This window comes from Carcharodon carcharias, chromosome 7 (assembly GCF_017639515.1).
Source record: "Carcharodon carcharias isolate sCarCar2 chromosome 7, sCarCar2.pri, whole genome shotgun sequence".
NCBI lineage: Eukaryota > Metazoa > Chordata > Chondrichthyes > Lamniformes > Lamnidae > Carcharodon > Carcharodon carcharias.
In genome coordinates, this window is record NC_054473.1 from 117,617,558 (window position 1) to 117,637,138 (window position 19,581).

The 19,581-nt window shown below is 42.7% G+C and overlaps 1 protein-coding gene across 2 annotated transcripts in view; it reads left to right on the forward strand.

Annotated features, from left to right (window-relative positions):
* The window catches only part of bbs2 (Bardet-Biedl syndrome 2), an 81,956-nt gene that overhangs the window by 11,700 nt on the left and 50,675 nt on the right, over positions 1-19,581 (forward strand). For both annotated transcript variants that reach the window (XM_041192730.1, XM_041192731.1), the window contains exons 4-8: positions 5,034-5,159; positions 7,891-7,953; positions 8,270-8,347; positions 12,719-12,823; positions 13,574-13,660. In XM_041192730.1, coding sequence (XP_041048664.1) covers positions 5,034-5,159; positions 7,891-7,953; positions 8,270-8,347; positions 12,719-12,823; positions 13,574-13,660 — 459 coding nt within the window. The remainder of the gene's footprint in view (positions 1-5,033; positions 5,160-7,890; positions 7,954-8,269; positions 8,348-12,718; positions 12,824-13,573; positions 13,661-19,581) is intronic.

Genomic DNA, 19,581 nt, shown 5'->3' on the forward strand with positions numbered 1-19,581 from the left:
GGATTTTCTGGTCCTGCCGAAGTCAATGGACTTTTGAATGGCTTGCTGCATTTTACGGCCTCACCCCACTGTGACGGGGCTGTAAAATTCCGCCCATGATTTTCAAAGACACTCTTCATTTTGCTTCATAGCCCAACAAAAGCTACCAAAATTAATTTTAATGACTTCACCCTATATTTTACCTTATTCACTTTTATTATTTTTAATCTCTGAATTAAGTTGTCATATAGTGGTAATAGTGGCCTCTGCCTACCCAGTTCCAACTGTTGGGAATTCATTTGGCTGTAGCATTGTTCTAGTTAGAGAAAGGAGAATTTCATCCCCTCTGTGCTGGATTGGAGCTCACTGCTTACCGGTGAAACAAGTGTGCTCACCCACTTAGCCTTTCCATAATATAGTGCATTTCAATAGAGGAGTCTTTGGTGCAGTGATCTAAGAAATTCTGATTTCTTGACAAAAGAAGGCTGGAGGATGGTCTAATAAAGGTATTTAAAATTATGAAAGGCCTTAATAGAGTGGATAGAGAGAATGTTTCCATTTGTGGGGAAGAGCATAACTAGAATAGTCACCAAGAAATCCAATAGGGAATTCGGAAGAAACTTCTTTACTTGCAGAGTAGTGAGTGTAGAACTTGCTTCCACAGGGAGTGGTTGAAGCGAATAGTGTAGATGCATTTAAGTGGAAGCTAGACAAGCATATGAAGGTGAAGGGAATAGAGGGTTATGATAGATTTAGAAGAGAGGAGGCTCAAGTGGAGCATAAACATCAGCATGGACTGGTTGGCCCAGATGGCCTGTTTCTGTACTTTATATCCTATGTAATCATAACAAAGAACAAAGAAAAGTACAGCACAGGAACAGGCCCTTCGGCCCTCCAAGCCTGCGCCGATCATATTGCCTGTCAAACTAAAACGTTTTGCACTTCCGGGGTCTGTATCCCTCTATTCCCATCCTATTCATGTATTTGTCAAGCTGCCTCTTAAACACCATTTTCGTACCTGCTTCCACCACCTCCTCTGGCATCGAATTCCAGACACTCACTACCCTCTGCGTAAAAAATTTGACCCGCACATCTCCTCTAAAGTTTTCTCCTCTCACCTTAAATCTATGTCCCCTAGTAATTGACTCTTCCACCCTGGGAAAAAGCTTCTGACTATCTACTCTGTCCATGCCACTCATAATTTTGTAAACTTCTATCAAGTTGCCCCTCAATTTCCGTTGCTGTAGTGAGAACAATCCGAGTTTCTCCAACCTCTCCTCATAGCTAATAACCTCCAGACCAGGCAACACCCTGGTAAACCTCCTCTGCACCCTCTCCAATGCCTCCATATCCTTCTGGTAATGTGGCAACCAGAATTGCACGCAGTATTCCAAGTGTGGCCTAACCAAGGTTCTATACAGCTGCAGCATGACTTCCCAGCTTTTATACTCAATACCCCTGCCGATGAAGGCAAGTGTGCCATATGCCTTCCTGACTACCTTATCCACCTGCGTTGCCACTTTGTGACCTGTGGACCTGTACACCAAAATCCCTCTGCCCGTCGATGCACTTAAGGATTCTGCCATTTACTGTATAATTCCTACCTGTATTAGACCTTCCAAAATGCATTACCTCGCATTTGTCCAGATTAAATTCCATCTGCCATTTCTCTGCCCAAGTCTCCAACCGATCTATATCCCGTTGTATCCTTTGACAATCCTCTTCACTATCTGCAACTCCTCCAGCCTTAATGTCATCTGCAAACTTACTAATTAACCCAGTTACATTTTCCTCCAAATCATTTACGTATACTACAAACAGCAAAGGTCCCAGCACTGATCCCTGCGGAACACCACTAGTCACAGCTCTCCATTCAGAAAAGCACCCTTCCACTGCTACCCTCTGTCTTCTATGACCAAGCCAATTCTGTATCCATCTTGCCAGCTCACCTCTGATCCTGTGTGACTTTACCTTCTGTACCAGTCTGCCATGAGGGACCTTGTCAAAGTAGATAACATCCACTGCCCTTCCATCGTCGATCATCTTTGTCACTTCCTCGAAAAATTCAATCAAGTTAGTGAGACACAACCACCCCTTCACAAAACCATGCTGCCTCTCACTAATACGCCCATTTGCTCCCAAATGGTAGTAAATCCTGTCACAAAGAATCTTCTCCAATAATTTCCCTACCATTGACGTAAGGCTCACTGGCCTGTAATTTCCTGGATTATCCCTTCTTAAACAATGGAACAACATTGGCCATTTTCCAGTCCTCTGGGACCTCACCTGTAGCCAGTGAGGATACAAAGATTTCTGTCAAGGCTCCAACAATCTCCACCCTTGCCTCCCTCAGTACTCTGGGGGATCCCATCTGGCCCTGGGGACTTATCCACCTTAATATTCTTCAAGACGCCTAACACCTCCCCTTTTTTGATCTCAACATGATCCAGGCTATCTACACACTCTTCCCTAGACAAATCGACCACTAAATCCTCTTTGGTAAATACTGACGAGAAGTACTCATTCAGTATCTCTCCCATTTCTTTTGGCTCCACACACAGATTCCCACCTCTGTCCCTGAGTGGGCCTACCCTTTCCCTGGCTACCCTCTTGCTTTTTACATATGTATAAAAGGCCTTGGGATTTTCCTTAATCCTGGTTGCCAATGGCTTTTCATGACCCCTTTTAGCCCTCCTGACTCCTTGCTTAAGTTTCTTCCTACTTTCTTTATATTCTCCACGGGCTTCATCTGTTCCCAGCCTTCTAGCCCTTACGAATGCTTCCCTTTTCTTTTTGACTAATCTCACTGTTGTGGTGTCTTTGATGAACGAACCACAGGAGACTCAGGTACAGGTTACGATCGTTTATTTGAGCAATTGCAAGGAGGGCACCATCTCAATGCAGCTTGAGACAGTACACTGCTAAACTACAAGTGTTCATCATATTTATACATTATTGGTCACATACAAGAACAGTTTCCAGATTTCGATCTCGTCAACATATAGGTTTACATTAAACAGACAAGTCTCTGGTACAAAGGTACATACATCATCTGACCCTACCTTCACCCAGGTCGAGACCTGCCTTCTTATCTAAGCTGGGACCATCTGTCCTTCCCCTATCTGTTGAAGAGCACACTTAATCTATGTTATTGCCATCCTCTGACTCCAGTCTAACTCCCAAAACCCCCAATCTATCATATTTACATTCTTCTTCATCCAATATCACCTTGCTGATGCTCGCAAGCCCTGAGAATGTGCAAGGTTCAGCATTCTCTCTGTCCCAGCCTGAACTGTAAATGTTAACTACTTAGCAATTGTGGTATTGCATGCTGGGATATTTTAAGTCAAATCCCTTATCCATTACTGTATTCCTTTATTTCCCTCTAACATCACAATATTCTTCGTTATCCAAGGTTCCTGAAACTTGCCATACTTATCCTTCATCCTAGCATGCCGGTCCTGAATTCTTATCAACTGATGTTTGAAAGCCCCCCACATGTCAGTTGTTGATTTGCCCTCAAACATCCACCTCCAGTCTAGATTCCTCAGTTCCTGCCTAATATTGTTATAATTAGTCTTCCCCCAATTAAGCACCTTAACCCGAAGACTCCTGTTATCCTTATCCACCAATACCTTGAAACTTACTGAATTATGATCACTTTTCCCGAAATACTCCCCTACTGAAACTTCGACCACCCGGCCAGGTTCATTCCCTAATACCAGGTCCAGTATTGCCCCTTCCCTAGTTGGAATATCTACATATTGTCTCAGGAAGCCCTCCTGGATACAAATTGTGCACCATCCAAACCCCTAGCACTAAGTGATTCCCAGTCAATATAGGGAAAATTAAAATCACCCACCACAACAACCCTATTGCTTTTACATCTTTCCAAAATCTGCCTACATAACTGTTCCTCAATCTCCCGCCTGCAGTTAGGAGGCCTATAGTAAACCCCCAACATTGTGACAGCACCCTTCCTATTCCGGAGCTCTACCCATATTGCCTCACTGCATGAGCCCTCCGAGGTGTCCTCCTGTCATACAGCTGTGATATTCTCCTTAACCAGCAGTGCAACTCCCCCACCTCTTCTACATACTTCTCTATCCTGCCTGAAACATCTAAATCCTGGAACATTTATCTGCCAATCCTGTCCATCCTTCAACCAAGTCTGTAATAGCAATAACATCATAGTCCCAAGTACTAATCCAAGCTCTAAGCTCATCTGCCTTGTTTTTTATACTTCTCGCATTGAAACAAATGCATTTCAGACTCCCAGTCCCACTGTGTTCAGTAATTGCTCCCTACCTGCTCTTTCTCTTAGTCATACTGGGCATATTCACTAGTTCCCAGTCATTTATTTCACCTGCTGACCTATTGCTCTGGTTCCCACCCCCCTGCCATACTTGTTTAAACTCTCCCGAGTGACACCAGCAAATCTCGCAGCCAGGATATTGGTGCCCTTCCAGTTTAGATGCAACCCGTCCTTCTTGTACAGGTCTCACCTGCCCCGGAAGAGATCCCAATGATCCAGATATCGGAAACCCTCCCTCCTACACCATCTGTTCAGCCAGATGGCTGAACTATATAAGCAGAATATGAATGCACAATCCTGATCTTAGTTTAAAATGCCTTCCAATTATTATGCTTGGTGCTCTAAATATAGACCATTCATTGGTGACAGAATTGAAATGCAATTACCTTTATGTAAAATATTTTCAGGTTATTATAAGTTAGATAGAATTGTTGAATAATTAAATAAATTAATTTTGCTGGCTAGCCACATAATTCCTCAGTGCTTTAGAGGGGATTAAATATCTCTACACTTACTGATGTCTGTAATTGAACTTGTTATTTTGTTTAATTCAAGAACTGTCAGTTAGAGACAATTTTTTGAGAGACATTTTGTAAAAGAAAATTATTCCCTGATGTGATGTTATGAAGCCTGCTCTTGATAGCAACATACTTTTTGTGTAACCAGGGGCAGCACTTGTTGGTTGCTATTAAAGCAACATGTTCAGAAACTCCGTGACTTACTGTCTCTCTGTTTGTAGGTGGCAGACGGAGCCAATGCAATTGTGCTGGGGCAACTTGGGGAAATACCTTCTCCCTTGGCAATTATCGGAGGGAACTGCGCACTCCAGGGCTTTGATCAGGAAGGAAATGACCTTTTCTGGACGGTATGGAAACAGAGAACTGCACCAGAAGCGAATCCCAGAATTTGGTAGGAAGGCAGGTAGGGCAGGGTGGCACTACACAGTGTAATATATATCCCTTCTCCACCACCCACAGCAGCACTGGACACCAGGAATGCACAGGCATTCCTTGCACCTAGAGTTACCAAGGTAAAAATGATTGGAAATACATTGTCCCCTGTTTCCTGTCGTTTGTGTTTCATTTTAATTTACATGCCCATATTTATTGGGGCAAGTGGGACCAGCCCCGAAGAATTTTCTGCTGTGTTCCACTTTGGGAAGCTGGCATGTGTTGAGGAGATAGTCCCTCTCATCATGCATAGTTCTACAACTGAATTTATAAATTAGCTGGCAGCTAGATATACTTTCTAAAATAAAAGCAATAGTTATAATTTAATTGATACAACCATTCCAGTCTCATGCCTGCTTTTAATAATGTTTTATAGACAGATTAAATAGGTCTGCAATTGTTTTGAGTACATTGTGTACAATCTGCTTCGAAAAAGCACTAATGGGCTTTTTAACAGTCTCTAGGTTTGCTTCCTAATGTTGGAGAAGGGTAGTGTAAGTCATATTGCACAGTATGACAAACAGTAGTGAAAAATTCTGCACTCAAAATATATAGTTTTCTGCATGAGTACTGTAGTTTTCAACAAAAAATCTCAAACAGTAAAAATGCCAGTGACTGAGCAACAGTAAATTACTTGCCCTAAAAATGGAGTTGAGAATCTTCAGCATTTTTCGATGTCAAGTGGAATCATTACAGATGCTCAAACGCATACATAGGCCTACAAATTACTACTTTAATTACTCCTAGCCCCCACTAATTAATCTGTCTTCCAGTTACACCCCAATTAAGACAATGGTTAAAAAAAAATAGATTTAAACACATCCAGGCAAGTAACCACAATTCCCTGGACAGTAGAATTCAAAGTGGCTTTTACCAGCTTCAGTTTCTGTAGACAGCAGATTAATGCAAAAATACTGGAGGCTTTTCACATTTCTGGTAGATCTTGTAATGCCTTTCTCTCTGACACATAGCCTCTTCTCCTTTATACATGTTTCTCCCTTTCGCTGCAAATTCCATCGTTCCCATATGCCTTTGGAACTTTACCTTTCTCATAATATAAATCTCTTCATGCTGCTTATATTGTCAGTAACCTTCGGGAAAAATAAACACACTTGGCCTAGCTTCTCTGGTTCAGTGTAACATCCTGCCATCTCTTTGAAATTCAAACTACCCTGATTTATCTAAAAATGTAAATTCTTCTTACCTCACATTCCAAAACTTCAGCCATGTTTGCATATTTAGCATTTCAAACCTAGCTTCTTTTGATGAGTCAAAGCCTCCAGACCAGCTGTCTCCAATTCAATTAAATCACGCAGGCATGCTCGCACATTATCCAAATCCCACTGTTAACCTACTTTTACAATAAATCACAGTAATATTTTGAGAATTATTATACTTTCATGACAGTCTCCTCAGGTACAGTCCAGCTCGTTCAAATCTCCACCGTCTCCCACCTTCTCACAGAACCTACCCTTCACCTCTCTGTCTTTGCAAAGTGCTACTCTAATTCCAACCCCACTTTCCTCTTCCAAAGTTTGTCAATGTGTTATTGCCTCCCAAACCTGTATCCATCTTTTCCATAGCTCCATGTTTGAGTCTCCAATCAAGTTCCATGCCTGCCATACCCACAGAAACAGCTCTAATCAAAGTCAAAAAATGATATAATTTGTGACTGACTGTATGGCATTACCTTTCCTCACCCTCTTCAACCTCTCAGCAACCAATGGCTGCTTGACCATATCCTCCTTAAGTAGCTGCTGTTATCCTATGATGCACTAGTTTCTGCTCATCTATCACCTAGCCTTGTTGACCTCCATTGCCTCCCACTGTCCCTGATCCTTAAATCTATATTCCCCATCCTTATATTCATAACCACTTAGGCCCTCGATACTCCCTGTAACCTCCTCCAGCCCTACAATCTGTACCAATACTGACCTTTTTATGTAGTCCTCCTCCTTTGATCCCACCATTGGCAACCTTGCCATCAACCACCTAAACGCCACACTGTGAAGTTTCCTTCCAAAACCCTTTCCCTCCTCACCGTTTTTTAAGACTCACTTTAAAACCCATTCCTTCAACTAAGTTTTCAGTCGTCCCTGCTTGGCTTCCATTTTTGTCAGATAATGCCTCTGTGAAGCAGTTTAGGAGACTATTCTACATTAAAGGCACTATATAAATGTGAGTTGTTGTACAAGCACAGGTGTGCAAGGACATGAATGCACATATGCACATGCAAACCTAATGTTCTTACAAATCTCCAAAATACTATCCTGACTTGGAACTACTATCCTGATTTGGAATTATAACATAATTCCTTCACTGTCGCTGGGTCAAAATCCTGGAACAACCCCCCCCACCCCGCCCTCACAGCACTGTGAGTGTACCTACACTGCCATGGACTGCAGCAGTTCAAGAAGGCAGCTAACCACCACCTTCTCAAGTGCAATTAGGGTTGGGCACCAAATGCTGGCTTAGCCAGCTGCGTCCACATCCCTTGAAAGAATATAAAAGAAAGCAGAACTCACCCTTTTTAACAAGCTCAGTGATTTGAGATATGCCTGGTATCTTCAATGTCAGTTACATGATAAATGAGGAAAAATGCTTGAAATGATTTAAGTTGAAAATGTTTCTGGTTTTTACTCACAGGTCACTGGCGATAATGTCCGATCATTGGCACTCTGTGACTTTGACGGGGATGGGAAGAAGGAGGTGAGTCCACATCATTCAATAAAAAGTCATTCGGAACAGGAGGAAATACAGTTTATCAGTCAAAAATGTTCCATACCTTAATGTTCGATTATTGATTTTTGGCTAGGGATGTATGGATATTATAATATTCACCTTGTTTTTATTTATGTCACTGCATTCATACCTCTTAACTATCTCATTCATGAATATCCCAACTCTAAGGGCATACAAACTGAACCAGGACAATCAGCTAATTTTCCAGCTTAACAAAAAAACTCCTTCCAATGTATTGAGAAGTATGATGCATTACCATTGACATGTTTAATGTTTTTCACAGCTTCTGGCTGGCTCAGAGGATTTTGACATCAGAGTCTTCAAAGAAGATGAAATCATGGCAGAAATAGCAGAGACAGAGGTAAGGAGGATTCTGTCCCCTGTGCACCAACAAATTATTGGACCAATGATTAGCCACTAATGAAAACTTAAAATAGTTTTAGTAGTGAATTTATGCAGTGAAGTCTGTCATGATGCTATGCTTTTCCTATGGATGAACTTTGGTATTAAAAGTTTATTTTCATGTCTTTCTGTATATTAATGTCACTCCCCCTTGCCAATAACACTGCAAGCTTTATGCTGACTTAGCTGATATCAGCCAGGCTGATGTTGGGGTCACTACAATTAGCCTCTAGGTCTGTGTGACAGAGAAAAGTTAGGTTTATTGCTCCTTATATCAATTTTCACACATCCAAAGTGCACGTGTGAAAATATTAGGTGAGGATAGAATTGGGCTCAGCTGTGATCAAATAACTGCCAACCTTCCTTCTCTAGGCACCTGAACGATGGCTTCTTCAGCAAGATACTATAGTTCAGCTGATGTTATACAGGTCATTATTCAGCTCAGCTTGTGAATAATATCTAACTGAAGTTGCCTTGACTGGAGGAGGGAAGAAAATTGAAGGGGAAAATAGAAACCTTAGCCTTCAGTGTCATGAACTGTTGTAAGAAAATGGGCAGGTGAGATGTTGTTAGGCCTGTGTCAGTGCTGCTTTTGAATAGTAGCTACAGGTGCCAAGGGCAGTTCAGGACTCACCTGCTGGGTTTTTATGTGCTGGGGAGGCAAGTGATTGCTGCTGCATACTGCCAAACTCAGCTAAGGCCAAAAACTTGTTTGCTTAGACTGTCCATTGCATAAAGGGGTATGACTGTTCTGAGGCACAGTACATTGGCATCAGATACTTACAACTTGCACAGAATGGTAGTAAATCTTTTGTTATAACAATTCAGAAATATGTTCAAAGATCCATGTGCAATTAGTAGCAGTATGATGATCTCAATGAAACTTGTCCAGAAATTCACGTTTCATCATTAAAGAGTATATTGCACCTGAGCTGCCAATAGCTCATAATATTGGTTGTGTTGATACATGTTCTGTTGAAGGGTCATGAGGACTCAAAATGTCAACTCTTTTCTTCTCCGCCGATGCTGCCAGACCTGCTGAGTTTTTCCAGGTAATTCTGTTTTTGTGTTGATACATGTTGTGTTAGCAAGTTGGTTATTATTTCCATATAAAAGTCAATTCCAGTTTTCATGTAGTAATATGCTTACGTTACTGGACTAATAATCCCATAATCCCTGGACTAATGCACCAGAGGCCGAAGTTTAAATAACACCATGGCAGCTGGGAAGATTTAAATGCAGTTCATGAATAAATCTGGAATAAAAGGCTCATCTGAAACTACCAGATTGTCATAAAAACCCATCTAGGGCACTAATGTCCTTCAAGGAGGGAAATCTATTGTCCTTACCCTATCTGGCCTATATATGACCCCAAACTTACAGCAACATGGGTTGACTCTTAAATACCCTCTGAAATTGGGTAGGAAGCCACTTAGTTGTATCAAACTGCTACAGGAAAATCAGATAAGAATAAAACAGGATAGACCATCTGGCACTGACCTAGTCATTGGAAACAAGGACACACCCTGTCTTCCTCACTAACATCTGGGGACATGTGTCAAAATTGGGAGAGCTGTCCTACAGACTCGTCAAGCAACAACCTGATATAGTTATACTTAAAAAAATAAATCAAATCTTATAACCATTAATCCAAACTCCTCCTTCACTATCCTTGGGTTATGTCCTGTCTGAATATGGGTACAGACCCACCAGAGGTCTGCTGGCGCAGTGCTATAGTGAGGAGGGAATGGCCCTGGAAGTCCTCAACATTGACTCCAGACCCCATGAAGTTTCATGGTATCAGGTCAAATGTGGGTGAGAAAGCTTCCTGCTAATTACCACCTGCCGTCTTCCCTCAGCTAATGAATTAGTGCTTCTCCATGTGAACACTAATTGGAAGAAGCACTGAGAGTAGCGAGGGCACAGAAGAGTCTTGAGTAGGAGACTTCAACATACCTTCAAGAGTATTTTGATAGTACTTAAACTGACCTAGCTGGCTACATCCTGAAGGACATATGTGCCACACTGGGCCTTGGACAGATGATGAGAGAACCAAAATGAGGGTTAACCTACTTAACCTAATTTTCACAAATTTACCTGTCGCAGATTTATCAGCCTGTGACAGTATTGGGAACACCTTCCATTGTATTTTAGGCTGAATAGGTTAGATTCAGCCACAAAACTGAGCATGCATGAGACGCTGTGGGCCATCAGCCACAAAGAAATGTATTCAACTACAATCTGTAACCTCATGGCCTGGCATATCCCTCACCACCATTACCTATTTGGCCATGATTTATTCTCTAGAGGGAATAGAGGGAAAGTCCATTTGCCCTGTCGGTTGCTGAATATTAGTGAAAGGCTTCTTAAAGGTTGTTTTATTTTGGCTAGCAGACGTTACCTTACAGATGGACCAACCCTGGTTCAATGAAGAGTAGAGGAGAACATGACAGGAGTAGCACCAGACATGGCAAAAAAATGAGATGCCAACCTGTTGAAAGCACAACTGAAGACTAAATGCATTTAGACAGCAGAAACAGCATGCTATAGACAGCTAAGCAATCCCAAAGCCAACAGATCAGATCAAAGTTTACAGTCCTGCCACATCCAGTTATGAATGCTGGTGAACGTTAAACAACGAAGAGGAAGAGTCTTCGCAAACATCTCCATCCCCAAAAATGGCAGAGCCCAGCACATCAGTTTAGAAGATAGGGCTGAAGCATTTACAACCGTCTGCAGCCAGGAGTGCCAAGTGAATGATCTACCTTGGCCTTGAGTAGGTGTCATCAATAGCTATCAAGTGGCAGTTACCAAGCAATAATCTGTTTGTCAATCCTATGTTTGGGCTCTGCCAAGACCACTAGACTCCAGGCCTCATTATAGCCCGGTCCAAAAACGTATGAAAGAGCTGAATTGCAGAGGTGAGATGAGGGTAACTGCCCTTGATACCAAGGTAGCATTTGACTGAGGGTGGCATCAAGAAACCCTGGTAAAATTTAAGTCAGTGGGAATCAAAGGGAAAACTGTCCCCTGCTTCGGGTCATATGTAGCACAAAGGAAAGTGGTTATGTTGTTGGTGGACAGTTGTCTCAGCCTGAGGGCATCCCCAAAGGAGTTTCTCCGGGTGGTATCCTAGTCCAAACATCTGTTTTATCATTGACTTTGCCTCCAATATAAGGTCCAGTGGAGATGTTTGCTAATAATTGCACAGTGTTCAGGACCATTCACAACTCCTCAGATACTGAAGAATCGATATCCACATGCAGCGAGATCTGAACAACATTCTGGTTTGGACTGATAAGTGGCAAGTAAGACAAGTGCCAGGCAAAGACTGTTTCCAAAAAGAGAGAATCTAACCATCTCCCCATGACATTCAATGGCATTCCTATACTGAACCCCTGCCACCAACGTTCTGGGGTTTACCATTGACTACAAACTTAACTGAACCAGCTAAATAAATACTATGGCTACAAGAACAGGTCACAGGTTGGGAATTCCGAGAAGCGTAACTCACCTTCTGACTCCACAAAGCTCGTACACCATCTAATAGGCACAAGTCATGAGTGTAATAGAATACTCTCTGCTTGCCTGTAGACTGCAGCTCTAACAATTCTGAAGAGGCTCGACACCATTCAAGACAAACTAACCTATATGATTGGCACCCCATTCACCCACCTTTCATTTCCACCACCACTGATGCATGTGGTAGCTGTCTGCACCATCTACAAATGCAGCAAGTCATCTTCATCACCTTCTAAACCTGCAACCTCGACCACCCAAAAGGACAAGGACAGCAGACGAATGGGAACATCACCACCAGCAAGTTTCCCTCCAAGTCATACACTGTCCTGACTTGGAAATATATCTGCATTCCTTCACCTTTGCTGCATCAAACTCCTGGAGCTCCCTTTCTAACAGTATTGTGGGTGTACCTATACCACATGGTCTCCAGCGGTTCAAGAAGGTGACTTTACCACCACCTTATCAAGCACAGTTAGGATGGGGAGTAAATGCTGGTCTTGTCAGCTATGCTCACATCCAGTGAATTAATTAAATAAAAATATTTTTACTGTATGGAATAGTAAATAAGGTAACATGAAATGGTGGATAATGGAAACCAGTAGGATAAAAGGACCTGGCAATTATTTTCTCAGTGATTTTGTTTTGAACCTCCTGTCAAGTCTATATTGGGATAGATCATCCAGATTATTGGTTCTATTTCTACCCCTCCCATATGCCTCATTAAATGAGTATTTTCTATGTACAACTGTTCGCACATAGACATTATTCTGACCAAGGTACATCAAGCTTTTGGGTTTTCCCTTCGCAGACTATCACAGCACTATGCCACATGCATGGGAGTCGATTTGGATATGCCCTGGCAAATGGCACTGTTGGGGTCTATGACCGGGCTACACGTTACTGGAGAATCAAGGTGTGTATAAAAATGATAAAAATGGTCAGGCTTATGCTTACAGACCTTACAAGGTGAACAAATGGATTGGCGAGTCAAGGAAACTGTCAGCAGAAATATTGGATAAATTGACTGGGCAACTAGATGCTTTTTCCAAACCTGATCTTGGATTCTCAATAGTGTACTGGGTTGGACAAAAAGATGCTCTTTCCTCCTGAGAGCAGGACTGTTGGAATGAGTTTCCAATCTTCTAGCCGTAAGGGTACTACACAGGTTTGGGTTGTCACAATCCAATTCCTCAGCATAAAGTTGCTATTTTATAGCTAATTACTATTAAATTATCAATATCTCTTAAGAAATGCACGATGGCTGGTGTAGGAGGTAGAGAAAGAATCACATTGACGTAACAGGTGCATTATCTGAAGTTGGCTTTGAGGGACTTTATTGGGACAAATTAGAGAAGTTTTATTCTGCATCTACCTGACCTAAGCATGCTGAATGCTAATATAGATACTTGCAATGGAAAGTGTTCCATTCGTCAGTGTTAATGAGTGATAGCAAGTTCCACAATGCTGGTGACACCTAGTAACAGAAACTTAAATTTCCACATACCCAGAGACAAAGTACAGACATTAATAACTTTTGCTGTTCGAGGCAGAGGGAAAAGTGACTTTAAGTGATCCATGGTTGAAATTACAATCTTAACATTTTGATTTTTAAATGAGATGTAGCCTGTTACACCCGTGAGAAACGTTTTTTTATCTCTTGCAGTCTAAAAATCATGCCATGAGTATTCATGCTTTTGATTTGAACTCGGATGGTGTTTGTGAATTAATCACTGGCTGGTCAAATGGGAAGGTGAGTTGTTGTTGTATATCTGTCACAATTAATGGGAGAGATTTATTGGGGAATGTTGAATGCCTGGCAGGTGATTTTAAGATAGCAATTCAGGTTCAGGTAATAGTGTAAACCGTGAGGGAAAACTTTGAGTGACTTCTGTGGCTTGAGCCTTAGACTGAATGCAAATAAAAGGTGTCTGATATTTATTATGTTGAGTTTTAAGTCTAGCTTTTTTTCCCTCATCAGAAGTTAGTGCTGCGTAACATGGGTTTGTAGGCTGTGACTCAGGGTCTTCTGGAAATCCAAGATGGTGATTAAAGGCCTTGAGATAAAATAGAGCAGTGACTTAACCTTGTGATTCAGAGCATCTTGATATAATTGGACTGTGACACAGTGCCTGGTGCAAAACTGATATAGGGCCAAATGTGATATAATTGGACTGTAACATGCAACCTGATATGATGTAATTGGACTGACACATGACCATTTATGATCGTCTGTGACCCAGAATTCTATTGGTTGGGAGCAGCAACTATAATTGGCTATAATTGTTATTGCTGGCCCTTTTAAAATGTTGAATTACAGGCTGCTTCCCTCTCTTTTACATAACATGATTATTTTTATGATGAGGTGTTTTTCCTGATCAGTTTTGTACTGTCTTCCTTTTATTGGGTTTTTAACCACATGAGAAGCACTCCAATACTGTATGTTCAAAAATTAATCCTTATTGCTATTTTTAAAAATGGACTTTTTGCTGAACCAAAAAGATGGCTGCTATAAGTCACCTGACCACAGAGTGAGCCCTTTGTCTGAGAACCACTGCCAGGAGTTTCAAGAACAAAATAATTTTTTTTCTCAGCTTCTGAAATCTCACAACACATTGTACAGACCCCTTGTAATCACAAAGGCCAGGAGGCTTGCACATCAAACCTCATTATGCCTTGAGAGCTGCGAACAGACACATATCACACCTGGGACTGTCTAGACCCACTTCAAAGGGAGGCATATGGGTTGTCATTTACATCTGGTAAGCACACCTTGCTAGCAGAATTAATGGGTCTGCCTAGATAATGGCTTCCCAAATGCCAGACCCCTCAACATAGATGGTATATCTTTCAACAACTAATGACTGGGACATTATCATCCCTGAAATCAAAGCCAATTCCTGACAAAAACAGAATTACCTGGAAAAACTCAGCAGGTCTGGCAGCATCGGCGGAGAAGAAAAGAGTTGACGTTTTGAGTCCTCTTGACCCTTCAACAGAAGTGTAAATATTAGGAGAGGGGTGAAATATAAGCTGGTTTAAGGTTGGGGGGGGGGTTTTGGAGAGAGAAGTGGGGGGGTGGGGGTGGGGGCAGGGGTTGTAGGGACAAGCAAGCAGTGATAGGACCAGATAATCAAAAGATTTCACGGACGGAAGAACAAAGAGGTGTTGAAGGTGGTGATATTATCTAAACGAATGTGCTAATTAAGAATGGATGGCAGGACACTCAAGATACAGCTCTAGTGGGGGTGGGGTGGAAAGGCTAACAGGGCATAAAAGATATAGATTTAAAAATAATGGAAATAGGTGTGTATAGAAAAATCTATATAAATTATTGGAAAAAACAAAAGAAAGGGGGAAGAAACGGAAAGGGGGTGGGGGTGGAGGAGGGAGTTCAAGATCTAAAGTTGTTGAATTCAATATTCAGTCCGGAAGGCTGTAAAGTACCTAGTCGGAAGATGAGGTGCTGATCCTCCAGTTTGGGTTGGGCTTCACTGGAACAATGCAACAAGCCAAGGACAGATGTGGGCAAGAGAGCAGGGTGGAGTGTTAAAATGGCAAGCGACAGGGAGGTTTGGGTCTTTCTTGCGGACAGACCGCATGTGTTCTGCAAAGCGGTAGCCCAGTTTACATTTGGTCTCTCCAATGTAGAGGAGACCGCATTGGGAGCAATGAATGCAGTAGACTAAGTTGGGGGAAATGCAAGTGAAATGCTGCTTCACTTGAAAGGAGTGTTTGGGCCCTTGGATGGTGAGGAGAGAGGAAGTGAAGGGGCAGGTGTTGCATCTTTTGCTTGGGCATGGGGAGGTGCCATAGGTGGGGGTTGAGGAGTAGGGGGCGATGGAGGAGTGGACCAGGGTGTCCCGGAATGCCGCTGGGGGGGGGGGGGGGTGAAGGGAAGATGTGTTTGGTGGTGGCATCATGCTGGAGTTGGCGGAAATGGCGGAGGATGATCCTTTGAATGCGAAGACTGGTGGGGTGATAAGTGAGGACAAGGGGGACCCTATCATGTTTCTGGGAGGGAGGAGAAGGCGTGAGGGCAGATGCACGGGAGATGGGCTGGACACGGTTGAGGGCCCTGTCAATGACCGTGGATGTAAAACCTCAGTTAAGGAAAAGGAGGACATGTCAGAGGAACTGTTTTTGAAGGTAGCATCATTAGAACAGATGCGACGGAGGCGAAGGAATTGAGAGAATGGGATGGAGTCCTTACAGGAAGTGGGGTGTGAGGAGTTGTAGTCGAGGTAGCTGTGGGAGTCGGTAGGCCTGTAATGGATATTGTTGGACAGTCTATCACCAGAAATTGAGACAGAGAGGTCAAGGAAGGGAAGGGAAGTGTCAGAGATGGACCACGTGAAAATGATGGAGGGGTGGAGATTGGAAGCAAAATCAATAAATTTTTCCAAGTCCCAACGAGAGCATGAAGCAGCACCGAAGTAATCATCGATGTACCGGAGAAAGAGTTGTGGGAGGGGGCCGGAGTAGGACTGGAACAAGGAATGTTCCACATACTCCATAAAGAGACAGGCATAGCTGGGGCCCATGCGGGTACCCATAGCCACACCTTTTATTTGGAGGAAGTGAGAGGAGTTTAAGGAGAAATTGTTCAGTGTGAGAACAAGTTCAGCCAGACGGAGGAGAGTAGTGGTGGTTGGGGATTGTTCGGGCCTCTGTTCGAGGAAGAAGCTAAGGGCCCTCAGACCATCCTGGTGGAGGATGGAGGTGTAGCGGGATTGGACGTCCATGGTGAAGAGGAAGCGGTTGGGGCCAGGGAACTGGAAATTGTTGATGTGACGTAAGGTGTCAGAGGAATCACGGATGTTGGGGGGAAGGGTCTGGACAAGGGGAGAGAGAAGGGAGTCAAGATAACGAGAAGTGACACTGACACTGGATAAACATCCCTTTTTGAAGTCATTGTGGAGAAGGAAGGTCACATGACTTCAGTGACCATTTTGAAATCCCAAAATGCCTTTGAGAACTGATAACTAGTTAGTCTGGTGAGCCACCAAGAAGCAGGCCCCTCCAGGCAGAACAACAGCCTGATCATCAAGCCTGCTCCTGCTGGAAGATTTTGTACCATCGCCTACAAAACTGACTCAGTCTCTGCGTACCTACTACATCCTTGCCATACCAGCATCAACTGAAAGGCAAATCGATCTCGATCTTCAGCCAGCTGAACTTCAACGCCTATGTGAAAGAATTCCTCATTGGACTCTGACTTTGGACTCTAGAACTCACAAACTAATATTCATTTCTGTGGTTCTTGTACTGTAAAACCCATTTTTTCTACCCCCTTTTACTGTGTGTGTGTGTGTGTGTGTGTGTGTGTGTGTGTGTGTGTGTGTGTGTGTGTGTTTGGAGTGGGACTCCTTCCCCTGGGTTTTGAATGTGAAAAATAAGCTAACCTCCTGAGTTAATCCTAACTCAGGTTTGCTGTGGACTATTAGTTAAATTGGATGACAAAAACCAAGGGACTGGGAAAAACACGCCACTCTCTGTTTTTAAAAACTAATGCAAAACACCTGCTTATGGACAGGTGTTAAAGGAAATCAGTGCAGTTTGTCTGTTGCTCTCCTGTCCGTAAAGCTTTCTTGAAGATATTGGCACCTCGTTCTGGTACAATTATCAATCTTGCTAGTGGGTGTTGGAAAGCTTATTGGTTTTAGTAGGCATCTTGGCCAAGCCTGATGCTCTGTGTACCCAAAACCCCTACGTATGCACTTGTAGCATGACGCATAGGAATCTGTGGATACAAGAGGCTTGCTACAAAAATTCAGATATATAGTTTAGTGTTCTTATGCTGTCCATGGCAAAAATGGCAGACAGGCAACTGTTGTGATATTACTTTAAGAGAATATGCAAATGGTCCTCATGTGTCATCGTGGAACCAGAATGTAAAGCAGCATGTGACCAGCAGGCTACGTTGCTGTTAGTATTGTTGGCAATTGTTGTTGTTGTGTTGAATCCCTAGCGTAGACCTGTTTTTTAGAGCTCTTCTGTAATGTGTATTAGCTCTAGGCCTCAAATAAATAGAACCTGCTTGTAGTTTACCAAACCCGTGTGTGATATGTCAAAGAAATTGGTAAGCAGAAATATTGGACAAATTGACTCGACAACTAGATGCTTTATTCCAAATGTGGTCTTGGATTCTTAATATTGAGTTTGTGTAAAGAAGCTGGAAATGCAACATGGTGGCGACGGTGTGAGTTTGAGGGGGAACCACAGACTGGATTTGCTGCAATACAGGCTATTTCCAGCAAAGGCAGAAATTCTATGTGCATTGAAATCCCAGAGCAGAGTCCTTCTGCAGCGAGTGCTTTGCAGAGCACTGAGTACCTGATTTCTGAGATAGCTGGATTGGTGGTGAGTGGGAGCAACGGGTTGGTTCGGGGTCATGCTGCATAGACGATTTTGAGTTGGGCGTTGCAGGGCCATCGAGGCATCCTCGGCTGCTATTCCTACGCAAAGAATGAAAATGCGCAAAATGCAAAAACAGCTCCACCGTGATGTGTGGCAAAAACCTGAACTTCAGCCAAAAAAAGGAACAGAATACAAAAAACAGCAGTTGCATTGCTGAATATTGCCGTAGAGAGTTTACAAATCCCCTGTAAGTTGTGAACATCTGTAAAAGACAGAGAAAATCAGGAAGGTGACTGCCAAATTCCCCTGCATGCATTGGAAGATAACAGATTTTAAACAAAGGACGTATTATGCTTTTTAGATTTAACTGTCACAGAATCGGATAAACAAGTGAAAATTAAGATAGCCATTGGAAATGCGGGTCTGCTGTATAGAGCCAACACTTCGGACCTGTACGAGGAGGATCAGAAGGACTCTGTTAAGCTGTGGAACATGCTGGAGCAGCATCTTCATGTAAAGGCGAACTTTAGAATACACCAATCGAAGCTGATAGCTTACAGACAACAGCCACAAGAATCAATCGATCAGTTCATCAGCAGGTCTCATGATAAGGGCAGGGACAGTGCTTTTTTTGGAAGCTGAGCTCTTTGAATGGATAATGGAACAAGTCATTGCTTTAATGCCAATCAAAGCCTTCCAATAAGAGCTTTGATGAAAAAGAGAGATTACAATATTGACACATTGCTGAAAGGCGGCAGAAAATATGAAGCCATTGTGGCTGGTGACAACAACTGCAAGTATTAGGCCGGCTACCAGTATTGGCGCAGTAGCCGAAACACAAACCAAGCAGGCCATTTGAGAAGTGGGGTCTCCTGCATCTACCGCAAAGCTGTCCTGCTTTCAAAGAGGCATGTGGTGTAAAAGGATCATTGGGCTGGCCAATGCAGGAAATCTGGTTCTGGAGATGCAACTAAAGGTTACAATAAGATGTGACCAAACAAAAAGCATGATAGGAGTGTGCACTATGCAAGACCGAAAACCAATTGCATTTGGCTTTAAAAGCGTATCGCAAGTGCAATCCAATTACAGTAAGTCCTCATTAAAGTTGTGGTTGTGTTCCTGAAAATCACAATTTTAAGTGAATCATAGGTTCCCATAGGGGTCAATGTTAAAGCCAGAGTTAGGTTCCTTTGGACACTTCTTGCCCGGAAAAAACAATGTACAAGTTGAAATACTGTACCATATCTGTGCAACACTGTGCATCCTTTGCAAGCTAAAATACATCATTAAATATAAAAGAAATAAAATACAGTA